Genomic DNA, 26,344 nt, shown 5'->3' on the forward strand with positions numbered 1-26,344 from the left:
GCTGTTTCCCTCTCCAGGAAGTAAGGGAATAGACACGAGCTCACTTCCAAGCTCGGCTCAGATGACTTATAAAAAAATAAATAAAAATAAAAAAATAAAAAATAAATAAATAAAATAAAATAAATAATAATAATAATAATATCTGCCAAAGAAAGCCCCAGGCCTGCCGTTATAACCGTGGACAACTCATTGAACAGCTTAGGTACTTGCTCTATTTGTAAACTAAGCGTAATTATGTCCCACTGTCTCCCTGGGCTTCTGAGTGCATCAAGCAAGACCGTGCGTGAGAAAAGTATTCTGTAAACGGGAAGTAAAGCACTAAAAATGTAAATGTTATTAACATTGTACATAAGGGAGGGAGGGGGAGGAGGCGGGAGGCGGGAGGCGGCAGGTGGCAGCGGAAGCCCGCCGCGGTTATAGCCCAGGATACGCAGGAGCCGCACACCCGGGGCTACCTAGAGTTCGGCTACCTACTAGCCGCCTCTCCTCGGGCAATTAAGCACGTGGAAGCCCTCTTCGTCTATAAGAGCTAATAATATCCGGTTCGTGAGGTTAAACGAGGTAAAGCTGGCCAAGCACGGGGCGCAGTGTACATAGTAACTGGCGCTCAGTAAACGTCCCCAATACTCCCACTGACTCCTCTTGTGACTGACACGTGCCGCTAGCGGGAGAGAAACTATTCCTGGCCACCGTGGGAGACGAGAAGGGCGCCAAAGGTCCTGCCATCGGGGTACCTAAAGCCCGCGGCCCCAGCGCAGCGGCCCCAGCGCTCCCGCGCCCCCTCCCAGCCTGGGAACGAGCAAACACCGCGAAGCCAGACCCCCACCCCGCCCCGCCCCCACGGCCGCGCGCGAGGGGCGGGGCCGCTTCCGGCGGGCTTCCGGACCCGGCGCGCCCCAGCCGGCCGCCGCCTTCGGGCGCCTGCGCCGCGCGCGCTCCGCCGTGGGAGGGGGCGGGGCGGGGACGCGCGGGCCAGCGCGCGCGCGCGCGCGACGCCGGCAGCCCGCCTGGGCCCTGACGCCGCTCGCGCCCCCGCCGAGGCCGCGGTTCCCGCGAGCATCAAGGGCGTGGCGGCGAGGCTGCGGGCGGCCCGAGCCGCGCCGACTGTGCCCCGGCTGCCGACCGCGGCGTCTCCCCAGGCCCGGCTCCTCGCGGCGGCCCGGCTCCCGCGTGGCCCGTCGGGCCGCTCCGGCCTCGCGCCTGCCCGCCTGCCTTCCTCCCTGCAGTGGCCAAGCGCGCAGGTGAGTCCCCCTCGCCGGGTGGGGCCGGCACCCGGCCTCTCCCAGCAGGTTGCAACCAGCCCCGGGGAGGATGGAGGGCGCGGGGTGCGGAAAGTTAAAGAAAGAAAGAGTCCGCAGATGCCCGATACAGGTGGCCGTTCCAGTGCCCGAGACCCCAGAGATGCTGCGCGTCCTGGGTCCAGCCCCTCGCGCCCCGAGCGTCTTCTCTGGCAGCTCCGGGCTGGTGTCTTGGAAAACAAAACCAAAAAAAAAAAAAAAAAAATTCTTTTGTTTTTTTGTTCTCTCCTGTCCACCAGGAATTTTTTCCCAGCACTTTGACTTTTTGAATAGCTGACAGGCCCATCCTGCTCCTGAAGGCCGGAAAGGTGCACTCGGGCACACAGGTACGGCGAGGAGTTCAGAGCCCCTCGCCTCCACCCCCCCTTGATGCACGAATAGCCGTCGTTTTACTTACTCGCTAACTTCTCGAAACTTGACTGTCTGCCTCCATCTGCTGTCTGGAGCGGTGGAGGGACAGTGGTCTGTTTCCAGGTTGCTTCCAGATTCCGTGCAAAATCCGATCCTCTCTTTCAGGGATTAGGAGTCCAGTGTAGGGAGCCGTTTTCAGATCCGTGTTTCAGTTACAAGCTACGATTCTTTTAAAGTGATGTTTTCGTGTGGCGCCCAAAGCCGGAAATATTCTCTCCCCGTGTTGAAAGTTCCCTAGCACACCACGTTTATCTGAACTTTGCGGAGAATTCTCTGCATTTTATGGAAGTCTCTGATGTACTATTTGGTAAGGGAAGCAACGGGTTTATTTGTAGCTGATATTGCATATGGTTTACAATAATTCAAGACTATTTCATTAGCTCTTTCAATTTATTAAATTATAAAAACACAACATTGAGATTCAGGGTATAGATTTTTGCACATCACGCAAATTTGTGCTTTTGGGCAGGGACTTGATGTTGGTATTGAAGACTTGTGATGGAGGAAGACAGTGAAAGGCTTGAAGACGACGCCCCTTCTTTAGCCATGCCATCAGCTTTCCATTTCACTGCTGTGACAAACCTTTTCCTTCCTAGCTTGGGAGGAGATTTCAGTACTTTTAGGGAAACCAAGATTTTTCCCATTATTGAATTGTACGTTTGTAAAGCTTTTAAACATGTGGATGTCAAGGGTTACAAATGAGAACACATTTTGTATGGTGCCCGGGGGATTTGTTGGTTGAAAGAGTTAAGCAGAACATCATGGAAAAAAAAAAAAAATACTGTGCTTTGGAAATCCATTAGGCTGAAGCCTGTGAAATAATGGAAGCTCTAAAGTTGAATGCCATTTGTTGTTTAGACCCCCCAAAACCCACAGAATGTGCAGGGCAGACAGTGGATCTGTCTGGAATGTAGAGGTTATATAGTGAGGGAAAATGCATTATATTCAGCAAAACAAATAGCATCCGTCTTTTATATCCCTACTTCAATAAGTCTTTAAAACCGATTATTTTCATATGTTCTGACTGTTGATATTTGTTGTTTATTTCTCTTCTCTCTCACACTAAGAAATCCCTCTATGCCTGGTGGAGCACTGAACCTCAATAATTGTAATAGGACTAACTCTAAATCTGTGAAGAGAGGGTATATAGGTCATTGAAACATAAAAAAATACAAAAATCTAATTTTCACCTACTTAATTTACTTCCCCAATTTTTTTTCTTCTGCCACAACTATTAAAGAGCAGTAAAAGTCTGCCTCTAAGTGGTAAATGAGCAGGAAATAGACGTTGGAGGCTTACATGATAGTTATTCAGAACCCCCATATCGACAATTCTGAGGGTTTGTTTTTTTTTTAAGAAATCTAGTCTGAATTCTAATTTCGAAGTTTTTAAAAAGGAATTTAGTAGTTCAGCAACATCTGTGAGTATTTTCCTTATTTTATGTATGAGACAACAAATAAAAAGCCAAGTGACTTCCTCCAAGGTTATTGAGCAGGGCATATGTAAAGCCGGAGAGGGAATAACTTGTTTGCTTCCAGTATTGTTTGGTAGCATTTTGAGTACATCAAAAAAATAATAAAAGCGAACCTGGCTAAGCTATTTTAAAGGTTCAACAAGTCGAGAAGCATACTGTTTTGAGAAATTGTTTTTTCAAAAAATCCTGGAAGAGGCTGGATTTGCCTTTTCCCAATCAAAACTTAAAATGCCAAGTCAAATGCACATGCCTGCCGTTTTGCCGTGATGGATTACTTTTGTCACAAGGCTGGTAGGAGAACAGATGGTCATGCTACTTGGAGTTTTCCACTCATTTGATGTTTCCATGAAGAAACAATTCGCCAGGAGCCAGCCACAGCTACAGTGGCGCTGAGATGATGCTAAACCCTGATTAGCGCAGACCTTTGCTTACAGAAGCGGGAGGATATTGGTTCAGCCCTGTTAAACCAGTCAGTGTTTCCCTGGTTTAGTAAACTTAGGGACAGCTTAATCGTGTAATAGTTGGAGTGGGCCAGAGTTAGCAACTGCTCCAGTAATAACAGCATAGAAACAATGTACTTTTGTAATTATTTTCTTTGTCTTAATGAAATCAAACTGCTCGTTGAGCTGAGATTACAGATGGTTTTACAGATGTGCGAAGATTGTCATTTCCACTATTTGATTTTGATCATCTCTTTCTGATCAAATCTAACTGCATTTTATGATATCAGAAAATTATGAAATGGTCGATGATGTTGACTTAAGCTATATGCGAAAAAAGCTCGTGGCTTGCCTTCAGCAAGAGAGGCATCATCTGAAAGATAGTATCTCTAATACCGTGTGCATTGAATTACAACATAAAATTCCATGAAGCTCTTAATAAAAGCACGATGGCCTTTTTTCTGGCCAACTGTTTTTAAATCTTTAATGGTTTTCTTCCTGGAGCCATAGTACTCCTTCCAGTGGTTGCTCTGAGCTGGTTTTACTGCTAGATCAGCCACTGAACAGTTTTCTTGAAATGATACAAAGTGTTTATTTCCTTTTTGTAGCCTTTTTATTGCTTGGAATTAGATTATTTGGACATGTATTTTTCTCATTTTATTGCTTGAATATCTGTTCCGTTGATGGTTCTGACATTATTGGCATCCTCAATCCAGCAATTCATTGATGTGGATTGTGCCTATGTAAAAATCATTGAGCACTAACTATATGCAAAGCATTGTTCTGAGCACTTAGCATTTAATCCTTCTGACATCCTTTTGGGTAAGGGTTATTATTTTATAATTCTATTTTACAGTTGAGGAAATGGAAAGGGAGGCAAAGTGATTTGCCTAATATAGAGTACTGGGGAGCCAGAGTTTAAATCTAGAAAATTGATTATGGAGACTGAATCTTCTTGGGATATACTTAAAGACTGTTCAAGCTTGTTTGCAGTACTGTGATATTTCCCCAGTCCATCCTTTTAAAGTGTATCAAATACCCAGTAATGTATAAGTGAAGAAAATGTAGCAGCACTATAAAGACTATTGAGATATCTTGGGACAAAAGGCAAATTATTTAACAATAACCTAAAACATTTGAAGAGAAAATAATCATAAGGACATTACTAGGAATACTGACAAAATTTGAAGGTAGACACTGATTTAGATAACAGTATTATGTCAATGTTAAATGTCCTGGTTTTGGGGCGCCTGGGTGGCGCAGTCGGTTAAGCGTCCGACTTCAGCCAGGTCACGATCTCGCGGTCCGTGAGTTCGAGCCCCGCGTCGGGCTCTGGGCTGATGGCTCAGAGCCTAGAGCCTGTTTCCGACTCTGTGTCTCCCTCTCTCTCTGCCCCTCCCCCATTCATGCTCTGTCTCTCTCTGTCCCAAAAATAAATAAACGTTGAAAAAAAAAATTTAAAAAAATAAAAAAATAAAAAAAAAATAAATGTCCTGGTTTTGGTCACTGTACTGTGGCTTATGTAGGAAACTGATCTTGTTCTTACACACTGAAGTATTTGGGAGTAAAGACAGCACACTTGTCTTACTCTCAGTGGTTCAGGGGGAAAAGTATGTGTGTGTGTATATATATATATATATATATATATATATATATATATAGAAACAATGATTTTAAAAATGGGCAAAAATGTAATTAATTGGTAACTCTGGGTAAAAAGTATTTAGGACTTCCTTCTAGTCTTACTTTTCTGTTTGAAATTACGGCACAAGAAAAAGTTACCCTAAAGTGAAGGAAGAAAACAGGAAATGAAGGTATAACCTTCTAAGAATTTTTTTTTTTAAGTCAAGTGAGGGATTGTTCCTGTGCTCTGATTTTTCTTTCTCCCTCCCCCTCCCCTTTCCTTTCCTTTCCTTTTTAGGGGTTGGAGGAAGGAACTTGAAACAAAAAATCTTATCAAAAATGGCTTGATTTTTCTCATATTTCAAAATCTGGTCATTCAGAGCTCCCCAACCTTCCATTCTCTAAAAAACCACGCACAGTATTTTCCTCACCTCTTTGTAATGGGTTGGGAGTCGGGTGAGATTAAAAACATTAGCTCCTCTAAGAGATAAGATATAAAGACAATCTACTTTTAGTGATATTGAAAGTTAAATTGGGTTAATATATCATTTCCCTGCCTAAAAAACCTTCAATGGCATGCTGATATTGACTCTGTTTTGTATCAGGACGCTGTAACCCACTTTTAAGGCAGCTTGGAGACCCATGCCTGCCTTTCTAACTTTGTCTCCTGCCACCCCACCAAAGACAGTACGTTCTGGCCTCATCAGATCTTTGTTCACGATGATCTGTCCTCCCTTTGTCCTTGAACTGTTCAGGCTTTGCCTGGAACGCACCCCCTCATTTTTCTGCTGAAATTGTTTATCTTTAAGTCTCTCCATAACATCCTTGGGGAAGCTGTCTCTAATCTCACATAGAATTAAATTTTCCTCTGTCTGTGCTGCCGTATTAGTGGGGTAAACACAGTGCTATCTGCTTTCATTCAGCAATCCTTATTAAGCCTATACTGTCAGCCAGAAACTGTGCCAGGGACAAGGGGTTCAAAGGCACTCACGGTCTGGTAACCGTGATTTGTAAACAAATAGTCATCAGGTAAGTATGTAACAGAGAAATAAACAAAGTGTTGTGAGAATTATGAACTCTGACAGCTTAGTCTTGAAGAAAAGGATTACAAAGAAAGCCTTAGCGAGATACCATTCCCCCGCCCCCCCCCCCAACCTGGCCCCTTTCCAGATTGGAGACTTACAGCACAATAATCTAATTAAAGGTATGAAGTTTAAAATAATTGTAGTACCTGTGGGCCACACAGGTAGATATGTGTAATAGGAAGCTAAAAATACAAGTCTGGAGCTCAGGACAGAGGTTGAGTCTGGGTGCATGAATCATACAGATTAGTGATTTTCAGGGTGTATAGGCAGGAAAGACCTAGAGACAGATTAGAACCTCTTGGGATCGTGTACTTTTTCCACCCAACCCACCCCCCCCCCCCCCCCCCCCCCATTGCCCAAGATTCTGCTCTTACTCTGGTGACATCCTTCCCAGCTTACAATTCGTTGCGGAAAATGAGAGGCAGTATTGATAGCCCCATGTTGTGTGTGTGAGCCACAGGGTGAGCAGGAAACAGAGCTGAGAAGCACTGGCAGTTCAGTGGTTAAAGGCTTGATGGATGAAACCACTCAAGAAGAAGAAGAGGAGGAGGAGGAGGGAAACCTCAAAGAGATGAACTTGTAGAGGGTGAGTGACGACAGAGGAGCCAGTGACAGACAGTTGGTTTAGGAAGGAGAGCCAGGAAGGACCGAAACCCTACCTGGAAGGCAGAGGCACACTGAATGACGAGTGACGGGTGGGCGGCAGTGTCTGGTGCTGCAGAGACAGGCACGTGAGGACGGTTTCAGCCGAAGGTAGTGGCAGAAGGCCAGTGGCACCGAGTTCTCGAGCACGTGCTGTTGGGGAACAGAACACAGCAGGACAGCTTACTTTTTGCAGGGAATTGGTAGGAGAGGCGAAGAAGCAGCGGAGAGGTAGCTGGAGGGGAAGACAGAACTCCAAAGGAAGATTTCTTTTTCTAAGATTGGGTGGGTGGGGGTGGGGAATCCCGAGTAGGTGTGTTTGCTGAAGAAAAGGGACCGATGGAGAAGCAGAAATTGAAAGCATAGGAACTCTTAGAACAAGATCCTTCAGGATTGGTTAGCATTGTTGAGAAGAAATTCTTGCTCTGGCGGGAGCTCCTTGAGGACAGGAACTGTTTCTTACCCGTCTAATATGCCTAATAAAACCTGGCATGTGATGGGCATTCAGAAGATGTTTATAAAAATGAGTAAGGACTTTACTTTTGGGAATTAGTCTTTCCTGATTGGTGTAGTAGAATAATGGAGGGGAAAAAACCCTCTACTGTTTTTAGCCTGTAATTGACATCTGTCATGTACTCTGTATGAGCAATATATTTGCAGCATTGTGTTCTTTGAAATAAAATGTAAAATCACAAATGAAGTCATAGTAAGCTAGTAACAGTCGTGATCGCATGATTTTTCTGTGCCTGACTGGTATTTTTAAAATTCCATTTTAGCATCTTGAAATTTGTTAGGGTCCAGGCAGTGTGCTCGGAGGGTGTGGGTACAGCTCATCAGAGGAGACCGACATGCAGAAAGTCCATAGAAGACAGACGCTCTTCCGTTATTTAACAGAGGGCCGCTATCGGCTCCAGGCCTTCAGGATTAAAATTATTAATTTATAAATGTTCAGAAAAAAGGTCATCTCTTCAGTTGTCGTCTGTGTCAGATTTTGCCTTTCATCCGTATTTCTGGTATTGACAATGACCTGCCTCATAGAGAACTTTCGGGTCTGTGCAACTGGATTCTTTGAGAGTATATTCAAAAAGAACAAATTGGTTAAGACAGGTGAAGTCATCTCGCAGCAGACCGTGTTTCACGGTGCAGATGGTGAATGAATCCGTGTGGGTTGTATTCAGCTGCTCCAGTTTCACTGTTGTAGACCTAAAACCCAAAACAAATATGTGAAGGCAGCTCCGGTTCACATTTTCCTTCCTACTGCTTGTAAACTAGCATACATATTGATACTGTCTCATTTCGCACTGCCCATTTTTCCCCCCGATGTCACTAGAAAACTTTTTGCCCTTTTTTTTTTTTGTAATATGTCATTGCCAGTGAAATGTATTACATTAACTATGCTAAGCAAATCAAATTAGAATATATAGAACTTACTTGTGAGGACTGTAATGAATTGATTTAGACTCTGATTTATCTTCCCTGAATAAAATTGCTTCCATTGATAAATTGCTGTCTTGAGAATTGACTGGAACAGTGTTTGGCCTTCAAAGTCTTATCTTTATGCTGTTTTCTCTTTTTTAACACCAGATGCCTGGTAGACACCTTAGAACTTTAAAAACGGAAAAGACCTGCTTTTAGGGGATAATGCTGAGGGACACTATGAAATCTTGGAATGACAGCCAGTCAGATCTCTGTAGCAGTGACCAAGAAGAGGAAGAAGAGATGGTTTTTGGTGAAAATGAAGATGATTTGGAAGAGATGATGGATTTCAGCGATCTGCCTACCTCGCTCTTTGCTTGCAGTGTCCATGAAGCAGTGTTTGAGGTGCGAGAGCAGAAGGTAGGCACGTATCCTACCTTCCCCTGCATTTGGTAGTGGGTTCAGTGGATGTGGATGTGGAGAAGCAGCGGATGCTGCCTGTTTGCACAGTCTGTTACTGGCCCGTGACGAGTACAAGAAGCACGCCTCAACCTTTAGACGTTGCCGCAGCATTTAATTGTATTGTACGACAGTAACTAACAGTCCACAACACGTAAGAAGTATTTCCAAACCAGCTCTTTCCCACACATATTTTGTGAAGCAGTGGTTTATAGCGCATTCTCAATCAGGTCTTACTAAGTCCTGATTCATTCATTCATTCCTTCATTCTTGGAGCCTGTGATTAAGGAACAGCTAGTGATTTTCACCCTGGCTTCCTATTACTTGAGAGTCAATTCACACAGGTCAGAAGTATTTGAAGCTTTTTTTTTCTGAGGCTGATTACATTTATGATTCCGTTGTAACAGACTTGTCAACGTTTCTTGTATTACTTTCTACAGCTTGGGGAAAAATGATTGAGTTTATTTTTTAAAGGCCACTCTCCTTTAGTTCATGTATTATTTACCTGGAAAGAGAGGTTTTATGTGTGGCTTTTTCCTCCCGTCATGACCTCACAAAAGCCTGTAGGTCTTAGTCACACGAAAGTAAAATATTTCTGCTGTTGGTATAAATTTTGCATGTTCTGAGACTTTCTCAACACATTACTATCACCCATCCCTTAGTTTTCCATCTGTGTCCTCAAAGTATTTTCCCTCCAGTGACTTTCTTGGAGAGAACTTGATAGAGTTTGACTCCCTACATACTTGAGCGTCTCCAGTGTGTAAGGCGTTGTGCTGCTTGCTTCAGGGGATAGAGTAGGAATTTAAACAGCTTCTGCCTCAGACAGTTGATAGTCCCGCAGTGGAGATGGTAAGTAATTTGGCGCAAGACGGAATACTAGTTCCTTTAGAGGCACTTGAAAGTACATCGAGGGGTCAGAGGACAGAGGATGACAGCCAGGTCCAGTAAAAGGTCTTACGGGGAGATGGCATTGGAGGAGGGCAGCGTGAGCTGGGTAGGAGGTTCGCAGGGAAGGGAAAGGGAATTCTGGCCAGAGGAAACAGAGCGAGCCAACGAGCTGACTCAGGATGAGTGTGGACACTTCAGGAAGCAGTTGTGTGGCTGGTACATAGGTGAGGGGCGGCCACAGGGAAGAAAAGTCAAGCTGGAAAGGTCAGCTTGGGGCATCCTGCAAAGTTCAAGGGGGTTGCGTCTCTCTGGCCAATAGTCTTCTGAGCAAAGGGGTGACCATCAGAATTACATACTAGGCAGGTCAGTGGACAACATGTGAAGGGCGGAGTGGTGGAAGGAGAGCCAGAAGCAAGGGGCCAGTTAGGACGCTCCTGCAGCAGACCTGCCTGGAGATGCTGAAACCCCCGAGGGAGCAAGGGAGAGGGACCACAGCCGCCAGTTTTGTATCTTTCAGGCTGGTTTTCATTCACAAGTGTTGTCTTCTTTCTCAAGTTCAGCCACGACATAGACATTCTGAAATCATTCTTCCTAGGTTTCTCAACTTTTTAAGAGCTCTGCGTTTTCATGTAACAATTACATTAACTCTGTTGTTTATTTGCGATACACGAAAATCACATGTGTTCCTAGTTTATCTTAAAATTCATAAGGATTGTTTCAAGAAACCTCACAATCTCTCTTCCAATTTTTTTTTTTTTTTTTTACGTGTAGCCTAGGAAGTTTTTTTTAACTTGCCAAAGTGGTGAGTTCTTGTTGGTTTTCATTTTAAAAAACCGTCTCGGGGGGGCGCCTGGGTGGCTCCATCGGTTAAGTGTGTGACTCTTGATTTCGGCTCAGGTCGTGATCTCACGGTCGTGACATTGAGCCCCGCATCGGGCTCTGCGTGGACAGCCGGAACCTGCTTGGAATTCTCTCTCGCACGTGCGCACTCTCTCTCTCAAAATAAATACATACATACATACATGCCATTTGGGATTATATCTAACCTAAATTAAGTTGGGAATCTTATCAGCAGAAATTCTAGTAGCAGTTCAGTAGACCTTGTGTTATATGCAATTCTCAGTCATGGTAAACTTTACATAAAAGCCTTAATGGTAATATCTGAGGCTGCAAAATACTTATTTTATATTGGAAGTTTGTACCTTTTGGCCACATTCTCCCATTTTGTCACCCCATTCCCCCTGCCTCTGGCAACCACCAATCTGTTCTCTGTGAGTTCATTTTGTTTGTTTTGTTTTGTTTTTTAAAATTCCCCATATGAGAGAGATTATATGGTTAATTGCCTTTTTCTGTCTGACTTACTGCACTTAACATAATGCCCTCAAGGTCCATCTGTGTTGTCCTAAATGGCAAGATTTCATTTTTTTTTAATGGCTGAATAACGTTCCATTGTGTATATATGTGTATATGTACGTATGTATGTAAATGCACATACAACATACACCACAATGTCTTTATCCATTCATCCATTGATAGACCGTCTGTTTCCATATCTTTCTTATTGTAAATAATGCTGCAATAAACATGGGATGCAGATATCTTTTCAAGTTAGTGTTTTTGTTTTCTTGGGATAAATACCCAGAAGGGGTATTGTTGGATCATATGGTACTTCTGTTTTTAATTTTTTTTCCTTTTTTTTAATATTGCAAGTTTTTATTTAAATTCTAATTAGTTAACATATATAGTGTAATATCAGTTTCAGGAGTAGAGCTTAGTGATTCATCACCTACATATAACACCCAGTGCTCATCACAAGTGCCCTCCTTAGTGCCCATCACCCATCTGGTCCATCCCCCACTCTCCTCCCCTCCATCAACCCTCTGTGTGTTCTCTATAGTTAAGAGTCTCTTAATGGTTTGCCCCCTTCTATTTTTTTTCTTTCTGGTTTTAATTTTTTGAGGACGCTCCACACTGTTTTCCATAGTGACTATACCAGTTACATTCCCACCAACAATGCACAAATGTTCCTTTTCTCCATACCTCACCAATACTGGTGTCTTCTCTTTCTGACAACAGCCATTCTAACAGGTCTGAGGGTGATAGCTTATTGTGGTTTCATCTGTATTTCCATGATGATTAACAATGTTGAACATCTTTTTGTGTACCTGTTGGCCATTTGTATGTCTTCTTTGGAGAAATGTCTGTTCAGATCATATGCCCATTTTTAAAATCAGATTGTGTGGGTTTTTTCTGTTGGGTTTATGAGTTCTTTATATATTTTGATATTAGCTCCTTACCAGATAAATGATTTGCAACTATTTTCTCCTGTTCAGTAGGTTGCCTCCCCCCGCGCCCCGCCCCCCCCCCCGACTTTGTTGATGGTTTCCTCTGCTGTGCAAAACTTTCTAGTTTGATGTAGTCGCACTGCTTTTTGCATTTCTTCCTTTTGGTTTTGGTGTCAGATTCAAAAAATCATTGCCAAGGGGTGCCTGGGTGGCACAGTAGGTTAAGCGTCTGACTTTGACTCAGGTCATGATCTCATGGTTTGTGATTTAGACCCCACATCGGGCTCTGTGCCAACAGCTCAGAGCCTAGAGCCTGCTTCGGATTCTGTGTCTCCCTCTCTCTCTCTCTGCCCCACCCCGACTTGTACTCTGTCTCTCAAAAATGACTATAAACATTAAAAAAATTTTTTTAATAAAAAAAATTCATTGCCAAGACCTATGCCAAAGGGCTTATCACCTATTTTTTTCTTCTAGGATTTTTTTATGGTTTCAAGTCTTACATTCAAGTCTTTAATCTATTTTGAATTAATTTTTGTGTATGGTGTAAGGTAATGATTGAGTTTCATTCTTTATTTGTAGCTGTCCAGCACCATTTATTGAAGAGACTGTCCTTTTCCCATTGTATATTCTTGGCTCCTTTATCGGAAATTGACCATGTATGTGTGGGTTTATCTCCCAGCTCTCTATTCTGTTTTCATTGATCTGTGCGTCTGGTCTTAGGCCAGTACCATAGTATTTTAATTACTGTGGCTTTGTGGGTTTTTGTCTTTTGTTTTTTAATGTTTATATTGTTGGGAGAGAGAAAGAGGGAGAGAATGAGCGGGGGAGGGCAGAGAGAGAGGTGGGGGGACAGAGGGTCTGAAGTGGGCTCTGTGCTGACAGCAGAGAGCCCGATGAGGGGCTCAAACTCACAAACTGTGAAGTTGTGACCTGAGCCAAAGTTGGACGCTTAACGGACTTAGCCACCCAGTCACCCCTAAATACTGTAGCTTTTGTAATATGGTTTGGAATCAGGGAGCATGATCCTCCAGCTTTGTTCTTTCTCAAGATTGCTTTGGCTACTCAGGGAGTTTTGTAGTTCTGTACAAGTTTTAGAATTCTTTGTTCTATTTCTTTGAAGTATGCCATTGGAATTCTAATGCAGATTGCATTGAATTTATAGATTGTTTTAGGTAGGATGGACATTTTAACAATAATGATTTTTCCAGTCCATGAGCTTGAAATATCTTTCCATTTATTTACTAATTCTTTATTTCTTTCATTAATGTCTTGTAATTTTTAGTATACAGGTCTTTTACTTGTTTGGTTAAATTTATTCCTAGGTATTTTATGCTTTTGATGCAATATAGATGGGATTGCCTTTCTTTCTTTCTTTCTTTCTTCTTTTCTTTCTTCTTTTCTTTCTTTCCTTCCTTCCTTCCTTCCTTCCTTCCTTCCTTCCTTCCTTCCTTCCTTCCTTCTTTCTTTTTTGATGGGATTGTTTCCTTAATTTCTTTTTCTGATAGTTATAAATGTAAGAGATGCAACATATTTTTGTGTATCAATTTTATATCCTACAACTGAATTTGTTTACTTATTTGTTTACTGAATTTGTTTATTAGTTTTAACAGGGTTTTTTTTTGTTGTTTTTTGGAGTCTTTAAGTTTTCTATGTATATCATGTCATCTGCAAATAGTGACAGTTTTACTTCTTTTCTAGTTTGGATGCCTTTCATTTATTTTTCTTGCCTAATTGCTCTGGCTAGGACTTCCAATACTTTGTTGAATAAAAGTAGGAAGAGTGGGCGTTTTTGTCTTGTTTTTGATATTAGAAGAAAGGCTTTCAGCTTCTCATCGTGGTGTATATAGGACAAGCTGTGGGCTTATCATATATGGCCTTTATTATGTTAAGATATGTTGCCTTGGGGCACCTGGGTGGCTCAGTCAGTTTAGTGTCGAACTTTGGCTCAGGTCATGATCTCACGACTCATGAGTTTGAGCCCCGCGTCGGGTTCTGTGCTGACAGTTCAGAGCCTGGAACCTGCTTCAGATTCTGTGTGTGTGTCTCTCTCTCCCTGCCCCTCCCCTGCTTGTGCCCTGTCTCTCTTTCTCTCAAAAAAAAAAAAATAAATAAATAAATAAATAACCATTAAGGAAAAAAAAAAGATACGTTCCCTTAATACAGAGCTACAGTAATAAAAATAGTGTGGTACTTACATGTCAACTATATCTCAATAAAATTTTTTTAAAAACCGGTGTGGTTCTGGCATACAGACAGACATTAACCAACATTAATGGAATAGAGAGCCCAGAAATGAACCCTTATATGTATGGTCAAATGATTTTCAACAAGGGTGCCAAGACCATTCAATGGGGAAAGGACAGTCTTTTCATCAAATGGTGCTGGGAAAAGTGGATATTCACAAGTAGAAGAATGAAGTTGGACCCTTATCATATACCTTATACAAAAATTAATTCAAAATGGATCAATGACCTAAATGTCAGAATTAAAACTATAAAACTCTTAGAAGAAAATAGAGGGAAATCTTCTTGACATTGGATTTGGCAATAATTTCTTGGATGTAACACCAAAAGCACAGGTAACAATAGAAAAAATATATAAGTTGGATTTTATCAAAATGTAAAATGTGTACATTAAGAAACACCCATCAATGAAAAGGCAACCTACAGAATGGCAGGAAATATTTTCAAATCATATTATCTGATAAACGATTAATATCTAGAATATGTAAAGAAATCCTGAAACCCAACCATAAAACTCAAAAACAAGCAACCCATTTGAAAAATAAGCAAAGGACTTGAATAGACGTCTCTCCAAGGAAGATATATAAACGGCCAACAAGCACATGAAAAGATGCTCAACATCATTAATATTAGGGAAATACAAATAACAATCACAACGAGCTAGGACTTCACACCCATTAGGATGGCTCCTGTCCTAAAAACAGAGAGCAAGTGACAAGGATGTGGAGAACTTGGCACCTTTGTGCACTGCTGGTGGGAGTGTGAAATGGTGCCACTGCTGTGGAAAACTGTGTGGTAGCTCCTCAAAAACTTATGCACAGAATTACCATATGATCCAACAATTCTGCTTCTGGATAGATACACAAAGAATTGAAAGCAGGGACTCGAACAGGTATTTGTACAACAGTGTTAATAGTGGCATTATGCACAATAGTCAAAAGGTAGAAACAACCCAAGTGTCCATCTACGGATAAATGAATAAATAAAATGCAGTGTAAGGGCACCTGGATGCCTCAGTCGGTTGAGCGTCTGACTCTTGGTTTCAGCTCAGGTCATGATTTCACTTGTGAGTTGGAGCCCCACTTTGGGCTCCATGCTGACAATGCAGAGCCTGCTTGGGATTCTCTCTCTCTCCCTCTCTCTCTGACCCTTCCCCTGCTCATGCTCTTTCTCTCTCTCAAAATAAATAAACTAAAAAAAAAATGCAGCGGAGGGGCGCCTGGGTGGCTCAGTTAAGCATCCGACTTCAGCTCAGGTCATGATCTGACAGTTCGTGGGTTTGAGCCCCGTGTCAGGCTCTGTGCTGACAGCTCAGAGCCTGGATCCCGCTTCGGATTCTGTTATCTCCCTGTCTCTCTGCCCCTTCCCTGTTCATGCCCTGTCTCTCTCTGTCTCTCAAGGATAAATAAATGTTAAAAAAATTTTTTTAAATGCAGTATATACTGACAATAGAATATTCTACAGCCTTAAAAGTAAATGAAATTCAGGGGCGCCTGGGTGGCGCAGTCGGTTAAGCGCCCGACTTCAACCAGGTCACGATCTCGCGGTCCGGGAGTTCGAGCCCCGCGTCAGGCTCTGGGCTGATGGCTCAGAGCCTGGAGCCTGTTTCCGATTCTGTGTCTCCCTCTCTCTCTGCCCCTCTCCCGTTCATGCTCTGTCTCTCTCTGTCCCAAAAATAAATAAACGTTGAAAAAAAAAAAAATTAAAAAAAAAAAAAAAAAAGTAAATGAAATTCTGATACTTGGTATAACTTGCACGACCCTTAAAAGACATACTGAGATAAGAGGCACAAGAGGACACATACTGTATGACTTCCTTACGTGAGCTAGCGAGCGTGGTCTGGCTCCCAGAGAGAGTAGAATAGCAGTTGCCAGGGCTGGAGGGATGGCGGTTGGGAGTTCTAGTTTAATGCATACATAGTTTTAATTTGAGCTCATGGGGAGTTCTGGAGATGGAGAATGGTGTTTCCCAACAGTATAAATATACTTAATGCCACTGAATTGTACACATTTTAAAAAATGGTTAAAATGGTAAATTCTGTGTTTTGTATATTTTACCACAATAAAAATGCGTTAAAAAAAAGTTAAAAAATAACCCATTGTTCTTGAGTTTAACATTCTTTGTAATATGCTTGTGCGTGTGTGTGTGTATATGTATATGTATGTATATATATATATACATATATACACACACACACGCACAAGCATATATATGTATCTACACACATAGATACGTGTGTGTAGTATGTATGCATATATGTACGGGACACCTCTTTTGTCCTACTTCACATCGTCTTGGCCCCCCGCTTTTCACTCCAGCTCTTGCTAGAGCACCTAGCTGTGCACAGGTGTAACCTCACTATAACACCGTAGGTACCTTGCATTCTGTCGCAGTGTTTCTCTGCTGCCTGTGTGAAGTTGCTCAGCAGTACCGATGCCTGGGCAGAAATGGAAGCGTGAGGGAGTTAACATCCCACAGGACAGCCCTTGACCAGGGGGAGACTAAAGCCAGTGAATAAGTCCCCCTTCCTCTGACGCTGAGAGGGTCTTCTCACTGCCCTCCCAGAGGGCTCCTGGCCACATCATACCCTGCTTGGCCACACAGGTGACCGGCTTGACGACACAGCCTGGACAGAAGGGAGACTGGCTTTCCGTGCTTCCCTGTTTCACTGTTCCCCCTCTGTCCTGTGCAGTCACTTCCCAAAACAGACTCTCTGTGTGCCCTTACCTTGGCCTCTGCTCTCCCGAGGAGTCCAGGTAAGACACAGGTGAATAACTTTCAGGTTTGGTTATTTATCTTGTGTGAAGGCACTAGCCCAAGCTCTTAAACAAAGGGTGATTTTTAGGCTTTACAAAGAGGATAAAGACTAACAGAAAGAAAATCTATGTGCCCACCCAATTTAGCTAATAAAATTTGATTAATATAATTGAACTCCTCGTGTCTCCTCCCACAGATAACCATTATCCTAAACTCAGTGTTTATGATTTCCCATGTAATTTCAACTGTTTATTAAGCCTAACCATATGAAATTGCTGTATTTGTAGGTCACGTGATCAAATATTGCTATTTCCTGTGGTTCAAAATACTGTGTATGTATGTATACTATGATTTACCCTTAAACGATGCTAGAGTTAAGAGCCCTGATCTTCCACGGAGTTAAAAATCATGTATAACTTCGGACTCCCCCAGAATTTAACTATAAGCCTTGCCAATAACAGAGTCAATTAACACATACATTGTATGTTATGTATTATATATTATAATAATGCAAGCTAGAAAAAAGAAATATGAAAATCATAAGAGAGAATACATATACTCTGTTATAGTATATCAACAAAAATATATATAAGTGGATCTATACATTCAAACCTGGGTTCTGTATTTTTAAATTGTACTGTTTGCAATTGACATGATTGTCCATTTAGAAAGGAATCACCTAGAAACCATTAGAACTAATAAGTGAGTTTAGGAAGATTGGAGGACACAGGGTCAATATATAAAATCAACTGTACGTCTATATGCTAGTCATAAACATTTGGAAACTGAAATTTAAAAAACATTACCATTAAAAAAATAAAAGAATAAAATAAAAAACTTTACCATTTACAGTAGTACCATGAAATATTGAAGTATAAATCTAAGGAAGTACGTGCAGGATCTGTGTGCTAAAAAACTGTAAAACACTAGTGAAATACATAGTATTTTACATTATTTTTAATTTTATATAAATAGCATATTGTAAAAGTTCTTTTTTCCCCCTCAACATTATATCTGGAGGATTAATCCACGTTGAAATATGTATTGTTTCACTTGCTATATAGTGTCCCGTTTTAGAAAATTACCACAACTTTTTTACCCCTTCTTATGTTGGACCTTTCGGTTATTTTTGATAGGTTGCCGTTGCAACAGCGGTGCTGAATGTTCTGTGTATGTGGGGGGTGCAGGGTGGGTTCCCCAGGGTGTCTAGCTGGGACTGATGTTGCTGGCTTGTAGGGTTGCGTTTCTTCAATCCTAGCAGATCCTGTCATGTCTCGAAAGTGCAGTACCTGTTTTCATTCCTGCCAGCCATGTAAAAGAGTTCCCGTGGCACCATAGCATTACCAATGCATTCTGTTTTCAGAATTTAACATTTTTGCCAGGCTGGTCATTAACATTTTTGTTACTTTTTAACGAATTTCTGGATAAGCTATAAATGAACGCTTCTCAAATTGATTGCTTAGTGGGGGACCAGGCTTTTCCTCCAAACTATCACAGACCTTCTTACTAGAAGGTCACAGCAATGTAAACTTGCTGAAGTGTTTCTAGACACTCCCTGGACTGGTAGCAAACTTCTTGGACTCACACTGGGTCCTCGGACCACACACCACAGTACGTTGTAACATTTCGGGATTTTCAAATGTGGTAGGAGCTTTTGAGATGAAAGAGCTGTCTCCAGTTACCTTTAAGTATATTTGTTGTTTCTACTGTGAATACATTGTCTCAAAACCAAGAGTTAAAAAGGATTTTGAGTCCCTTCATTAGGTCATTAGGTATCCTAACTATCGGCAATATTAAGATACCAGGGAGTAATGAGGTGGTTCTCATGAGGCTGTCATGTTCTTAGAGATCATTGGTTTACAGGTTCCACGTTCTCTGTTGCTTCACGTGTGCAGTAAGCATTGAGCATTGTGCCAGCCACAGTTACAGTTACAGGGTCTAGGGAGACCACAGTGAACAAGATGACGTGCCAGCCCTTGAGGAGCATAGGGAGAGAAAGATACTAACACGCAAACAAGTGAATAAGAAATTCGGGTAATAACAAGTACTATGAACAGAATAAAAAGTAGATAGGGAGTTGTTGGTGGTTGTTTTTAACTAGAGTGGTCAGGGAAGACCTATCTGAAGAAGTGACATTTGAGCTGAGACCTGAATAATGAGGAAGAACAGTGTGATAATGAGTCCGCCTTGGCTTCCTATAATTTAGTTGAAATCTCTCCTAACAATTTAACTAACTTCTCTCTAATGTGTACGTATAGACAGAGTGCCATATAGTTTACCTTTATCAAAAAAAAAAATTTTTTTAACGTTTATTTATTTTTAAGACAGAGACAGAGCATGAACGGGGGAGGGTCAGAGAGAGGGAGACACAGAATCGGAAACAGGCTCCAGGCTCTGAGCGGTCAGCACAGAGCCCGACACGGGGCTTGAACTCACGGACCACGAGATCATGACCTGAGCTGAAGTCGGCCGCTTAACCGACTGAGCCACCCAGGCGCCCCAGTTTACCCTTATCAAAATACACTGGCACCTATCCTGCATCAGAGGTTCCCCCCCCCCCCCCCCAATAATCTCATTTCAGTTGGGAAAGGTCTGCCATTCCCTAAGTCAAGGCAGGACTCAAGGCTGTTAGGTCCGAAGAAACAGCTGGGTTACCCATGTGAGTGTGTTCCCGATCTGTCTGAAGCAGGGCTCCCAGGGGTCGGGATGACTCAGGAATGAGCCTTGGGGAGGGTCACACGTGTCATCTCCACACTGCCTGGCACGGAGCCCAGCTTTCGAGCCTTACTGTCCATCAAATATGAGCTGAGTGAGCCTGGGAGGGTCACCTACAGGGTCAGGATACCAACACTCGCCAACATTTATGTCGAAGCCTCATAAATTGATTTTAAGAACCATGTCCTTTCTGTTTCTTTTATTTCCTCCTCTGATTTACATTCCATTTTTACAAATTTTATAGGTGATACAAGGGCAGCAGGACATGCCCGTAACATATGTGTGTATGTGTGCGTATAAATAAGCGGGTAAACAAGTTCAGCGTGTTTGAAGTGCGTAGCAAAGTATTTTTCCTGGTTTGGGAGTACAAAGAACTCTTTTTCTTCCTGAACTGTTTTGAGAGTAAGTTGCCAACAGTGATGCCCATCACCCCAGGACTAAGATACGTGCTTCCTGCAAGCAAGGGCCTTCTCATAGGAGAAAATACAACATTCAGGAAATTAACGTTGGTTTATTATACCCTTCTCATCCTCAGACTCCATTCACAATTCTCTGGCTGTTCCAATAATGTCCTTTACGTCAAAAACTTCAGCTCCTTTTGTCGCATTGCACTTACCGGTCTGGCCCCTTTAGTTTCCTTGAGTCTGGAAGAATTTCTAGTCTCTTCTGGTCTTTGTTGGTGTTCGCACTCAAAGATTCCAGGCTGGTTATTTTGTCTCATTTCGGTTCCTGAGATGTTTCTTTGGGATTAGATCCAGGTCGTGCATCTTCGGCCAGAATACCATGGAAGTGATGCTCTGTTCTCACTGCGTCCTGTCCGGGGGAGAGATTTCCATTTGTCCCATTACCGACAAAATTCACTTTGAGCCCTTGATTAAGGTCATCTCCCAGGTGTGTCCACTGTCAAGTAATTCTCTTTCTCCTTATAATTATTTTGTGGGACGTATTTGTAAGTGTTCTGTTTCCCTATCAGTGTTTTAAGATATTCATTTATTCATATCAGTACAATTCATAGTTTCCTATCTTTTTGTTGTTGTTGTTACATTTTTATTTATTTTTGAGAGGCAGAGAGAGACAGAGCGTGAGTGTTGGGGGTACAGAGAGAGACACACACACAATCCGAAGCAGGCCCCAGGCTCTGAGCTGTCAGCACAGAGCCCGACGCGGGGCTTGAACTCACAAACTGAGATCATGACCTGAGCCGAAGTCGGACGCTTAGCCGACCGAGTCACCCAGGCGCCCCATGCTTTCCTATCTTCTTCCTTGGTCTAATCTGTCAACTGCCATTACTTTGACTTGTCCCAAGTTTGGGCAGTGGTTGCCCCTTCAAGATGGCCTCTGTGTCTTTTTGACATGTGCCCACCATTCTTTGAGTACGTGCTTAAACTCTCTAGCACAAGATATTCCAAAATTATCTCATTGTACTTTGCCTGCCCCAGCCCTAGAATCCGCCATTTCTCCAAGGAGCCCTGACTCCTTCCAGTGGAGAACAGTGTTTAGAAACGAGGATATGTGAGTTAGCTGTCGCTGTTCCTGGGCTGCTTGCTGGACAGAGCTAGGAAATCCCTAGATGCATGCATATGTGTGTTTACAGTTCTACTTCCAACCCCAGTCCAGCACTAAAGAATTTGTTTCTAGTTTTCTCCCATTCCAAATTTGTAACTCTTCTTTGACAGAGAGAAAATTAGCTTCTGTTATCTTATTTTTACCTACTCAGTCACTCCCTCTGTACTTAACTGCCAGCGTCCACCCTCTTCCCCATGTGGACGCCCTCCTTACCCCCACTGTCCTAAAACACCTTGCACCCAGACCCACCATGTGAAAGTGCTCTTCACCCCATCCAGGTTCTGATGGTCCCACTACTCAGGATCCAGTATGCTGTGCTGGGCCACCTTCCCACACAGACACATCCTCACCGCACTTGGGCTCCGTGACCTTGCGCTGGAATACCTCCCTGCACAGACCTCCCTCCTCACCCTTCTCTCCCCGTTCTCCCCCCACTTGGGCTTTGACACCCTGTCAGTCTGCCCCTGTGCTGCGATAACTTTCCTCCTCCCCTGCTCTGGGCAGTCTTCCTGCGTGGATACCCTCCTCGGCCCCCTGAGCTTCCACACCCTGTGCTGGGCTGCCCCTCATGGGCATTCTTTCCGAACCCTGTTGAGTTCTGGCCCCCCATGCCAGGCTTGCCTCCCGGGTGACCACCTTCTTCACCCCACTGGAACTCTGACACCCTGCTCAGGGCTACTGTGGCTCCCGGCTTCCCATCAGCATGAACACACCAACTATACTTGGCTTTGCCTAAAAGCTTCTTGTCTAAATGTTCAGGTAGAAAGCTACATTTCTCTTTTTAAAGGACAAATAATACGTGTAAGTTTCTTCCCACTGTTGTTTGTGACATTCTTTCAAGCTCACATGTCTTTGGAAAGATGGGTCTCTAGCCTTAAAGATTCACCCTCTAATGTCCTTGAAGAAAACACCATGAGAAAACAAGCTTGTATCCTTGAATAAATCACACAATCAGTATGTGGTCCTTGTAGCCTCAGCACCTAGGGTAGGACTGGCCTTACTGAATGAGTGAGTGTGGATGAACAGTGAGGAAGATTTCAACACAGACAGACACACACACACACACACACCCCTAGATGGAGTCCACAGAAATAGATCCCGAAGTCACTGCCAACCACTGGGCACATGGGCTAGTTCATACTGTGTCACTGCTTGTGCGTTCACCTCCTTCTTGGGGAATCCGCGTCGTACAGAAGAGCAGCTGTTTTTTTGCGACCACAGAATAGCAAGTGGAATATTGTCAAAGCCCTACCCTGTTTGTGTTAATAACAGTAACAGTACTCTATTCTCGTTAGAGTACTTGTTAGAGAACTATTCCTGTTCTAAGAGCTTTAAGTATTCACTCTGTCCTCCATAATACCCCAGTGAAGTGAGTACTTTTATTATCCTCAATTAACAGGTAAGGAAAGTAGGCACAGCAAAGGTAAGCAAACTGCCTGTCAAATCCAGACAGTCTAGCTCTAGAGCTCTGTTACTTGAGGAGATAAATGCCTGGTAGAAGCCATCAGACCTTCCTGAAGTTGTCCCTCCAGGTTAGGGATTCCTCCTGAGGTCTTCCTTTTGTGGTCTCGTGTTTGGAGAAGTGACCAGTCTCTGTTAACCGGATGAAGAAGGAATATTTTATCCATGATAAAGGCCAGTGAGCAGAGAGCTTCAGTTCCTCAGGAATGGATATAGAGGAGGGTTTGGTACGTTCATCAGAGCTAGTGCTCCATCACCAAAGTCATAGGGAAGAGACCACAGTGTTGACTTCGATAGAAGCCTGAGACGAGATATGAAGTTCAAGCTGAACCTGGGCTTCCCTCATCTTTCCTACTTCATCAATGGGGAGAAGAGAAAAGAGGAAGTAGAGATTCAGCTGGACACCCTGGAGGGCAGAATCATGGATTTCCTTGTGCGTGAATATACGATACTGACCTTGCCAGCTGAAGCCTGGGTGCTTGGAACGGCAGTCTGGGTGACTGACGCTGTTTCCCTTGTGCCTGAGGAAATTCACCCGGTTTTCAGGGAAAGAACTCACTTTTGTGGTCTTTCTCACCTCTAGTGTCGGATCAAAAACTGTGTTTGAGCCCAAGGGCCTGGATGAGCTTACAAACCACGGGCCACCTTGACTCCTCACGTTGGGTAATGCCCACCTGTAACCTGACTGCCTGTTCAAGATGCCCACCAGCAGCACAGTAATGGTCAGGGTAGAAGACAGGCTGAGCAAGACAGCATTTTCTGCTTTTCTCCTTGTGTCTGCTCACTCCCCAAGTTGGTTGCATCTGCCCTTTTCCTCCAGGAGGCCTCACAGTCTGCTCCTCTGTCTCCTCTGCTCTTTTCAGTAAACAACCAGGCTTCAGGCTGAAAAGAAAAGGCCCTTGCTGCTGCCCAGGGACTGTCAGGAGCTGGGATCTCGCTGGAAGTTCTCACAGTGAGGGCTTCAAAGATTGCGCCTTTCCGATAAACATTCCCCAGAAAAGCCAAATAAAAAGTGCTTTTGTTTCCTGATGGGCTACAGGTATCATGTGAGTAGCACTGATTGAGGGCAGCACCTCTGGAACTCCAAAACTGAGTGAACGAGAGCGTGGCTGGGTCGCACCTCCTGGTAGACGCCCTGACTGCCACTCATCAGTTTAACTGTTCGTGTTCCAGTTGGCTGTGGTGGTGTGGTTGTGGATCTCATTCCCCTCCTTCAGTGGCAAACCGTTTTCTAGGTGTTTTCAGGGTGGTGATTGGCCACCAAACTGCTGAAAAATGGCCTCTGCATTGGGCACACATCTTCTGTAAAGGCACAGTCACACATCTTTTTCAACGAGCTGTGGAAGACAAAAGGAGAAGTTTTTATAACTGCACTTACTAGTGACGACTCAGGGTGTGTTGTCCCACGTGAAATAGTAGCCTTGCTGTGCTCCTGGCTGGGCAGAAGGCCACCACCCGTGTGCGAGGCTCTGGGCCCGACAGGCTGTGCTCAGCAGTGGTGAGGGCTCAGGTCCACCTCCACAGCTGGCCACAGTCGCCACCTCATCCCATCCCTCCTCTTGTTTTCCCTCTTCCTTTTTTCTCTTTTTTGTTAATTTGGCAAGACTTGCCTACAGTAAAACGTAGAGGTCTTAAGTGTGCGATTTGGTGAGTTTTGGCAGTATTTACCCACGTGATGGACACTCTCATCAAGGATATTTCTATCCCGACCCTATTACCAGTTTGCAGTTTGTTACCATCAGAAATGATTTATCAGTTGGTTTGACTACTTTTCGTGTACGTGGTATAGGAGATATTATGGATTTGGGCGGGAATCATAGCCACCTAAGAACTTACGTTCCAATAAAGGCAGTGGATGTATTTGTAAACTTCGTATGAACCATTAAAACCTAAAAACCAATACTGAACAGATAGTATCCCGTATCTTCTTGAATTTTAATTCAGTTTCATGCCTCTTTCTGATCTGGAAAGGTGTTGAAGGCAACATGCATGCCATAGGCCAAAAGTTACAGAAGGTTTTTAAGTTTTCTGTGTGTTCTGCTCCCCTCTAGCACTTCTGAATTTAGGGCCCAGAAGTATTACAAGTGCTCAGATTATCAAAGTTTTAAATTCACCATACCCAGGAGCATGCATGCTGTTTTTTTCCTGGTCCGTGAATTCCATCCCTCTGCCTGTTTGAGTCAGCAGTGATACTGACGAGCACCAAAGGCACTTGCCTTTCCCCGGGTGGACACAGAGGCCTTACCTCTGACATCCATGAACCTGCTGGAGAGACGGGATTTGCTATCTCGGATTTATAGACAGACATAGAACATGAGAAATTTCCTGCCGTAGGACTCCAAAGATAATTCCACAGCTGAATGGATTGAGCATCGCTTCTTCTCAACAGTGAAATTGTTCCTTCTCCTTCGTATAGAAGTGGTGGGGTCCTCGGGTTCTTTTAGTCCAAGGCAAAGGGGTCCGGCAAAATCATTTTCACAATGTATTTCTCAGTGAAATTGATGAACCCCACATTCTCTGCTTTGGGATGGGGAACAGAGGACTGGGCAGTGGTATTTCCGGTAAAAGGTCAAGAAATACACGCTTAGCTGCCACCCTCATCTGTCACTCCCTGAAACCTACCTTCGCACGAGACCTTTTCTGCTCTTCTCTCTTAATGGGTTTTGTGTGGCTCCTGCCCAGCTGCAAAGTACTCTTCTTGAGTTCCCAAGAAAGCTGTCAGTGACATGTTGTCCTCACATATTTTAGGTGCAAGGTATTTGTAGCCATTAAAAAACAAATTTTTTTTTTAATGTTTTGTTTATTTTTGAGACAGAGACAGAGCATGAGCAGGGGAGAGAGGTAGACACAGAATCTGAAGCAGCCTCCAGGCTTTGAGCCGTCAGCACAGAGCCCAACACGGGGCTCGAACTCATGAACTGTGAGATCATGACCTGAGCCGAAGTTGGACACTTAACCGACTGAGCCACACAGGCGCCCCTGTTTGTAGCCATTTTTTACTGCTGACTCATTGTGCCAGTGATTTCAGCGTATGAAGGCAGCGTCTGTATTTTGTGGAAAACTGCTATAGCAGGAAAAGCCTCAGGGATCGATTTTTAGGCACAATTATTTGTGTTACTCCTACAGATGTGGTACTGCCCGAGGGGACACGAAGAGACCACTGGAAAAATAGAATGGTCAATGGCGATTTGGATTTTATGGGATCTTCATTTGCTTATCAGAAGTAAATGTGCAAGACCACCCTTTAACAGGATGGTGTTAATTTTATTTGAGAATTCAGAAGGGTACAAAAGTGAATTATTTCTAAAACAATTCTAAGGAGAAAAGTAATAATTTTGTTTCTGAATAAATTCTACTTGTCACAAGTTATTTTTAGGCCGTGCTGATTCCGACCTCCTGTCTGCAGTCTTCTAAACCCCTTTTGTGCTAATACTAGGTTGTCAGGAATCTGCCTATTGGTACCTGTGGATTCACACAAGGGCGGAGCTACCAGCCAGGGGTGGAGCTACCAGCCAAGGGCGGAGCTATCAGCTAAGGGCGGAGCTACCAGCCAAGGGCTCTCACGTTGTTCCTCAAAAGGA

General features: G+C 43.4%; 1 protein-coding gene across 2 annotated transcripts in view; it reads left to right on the top strand.

Moving 5' to 3' along the window:
- Positions 1–1,049: 1,049 nt before the first annotated feature.
- The window catches only part of RCAN3 (RCAN family member 3), a 39,160-nt gene continuing 13,865 nt past the window's right edge, over positions 1,050–26,344 (top strand). For both annotated transcript variants that reach the window (XM_030325406.2, XM_030325407.1), the window contains exons 1-2: positions 1,050–1,241; positions 8,558–8,809. In XM_030325406.2, coding sequence (XP_030181266.1) covers positions 8,615–8,809 — 195 coding nt within the window. In that variant the 5' untranslated portion in view covers positions 1,050–1,241; positions 8,558–8,614. The remainder of the gene's footprint in view (positions 1,242–8,557; positions 8,810–26,344) is intronic.

This window comes from Lynx canadensis, chromosome C1, assembly GCF_007474595.2.
Source record: "Lynx canadensis isolate LIC74 chromosome C1, mLynCan4.pri.v2, whole genome shotgun sequence".
NCBI classification, from domain to species: Eukaryota; Metazoa; Chordata; class Mammalia; order Carnivora; family Felidae; genus Lynx; species Lynx canadensis.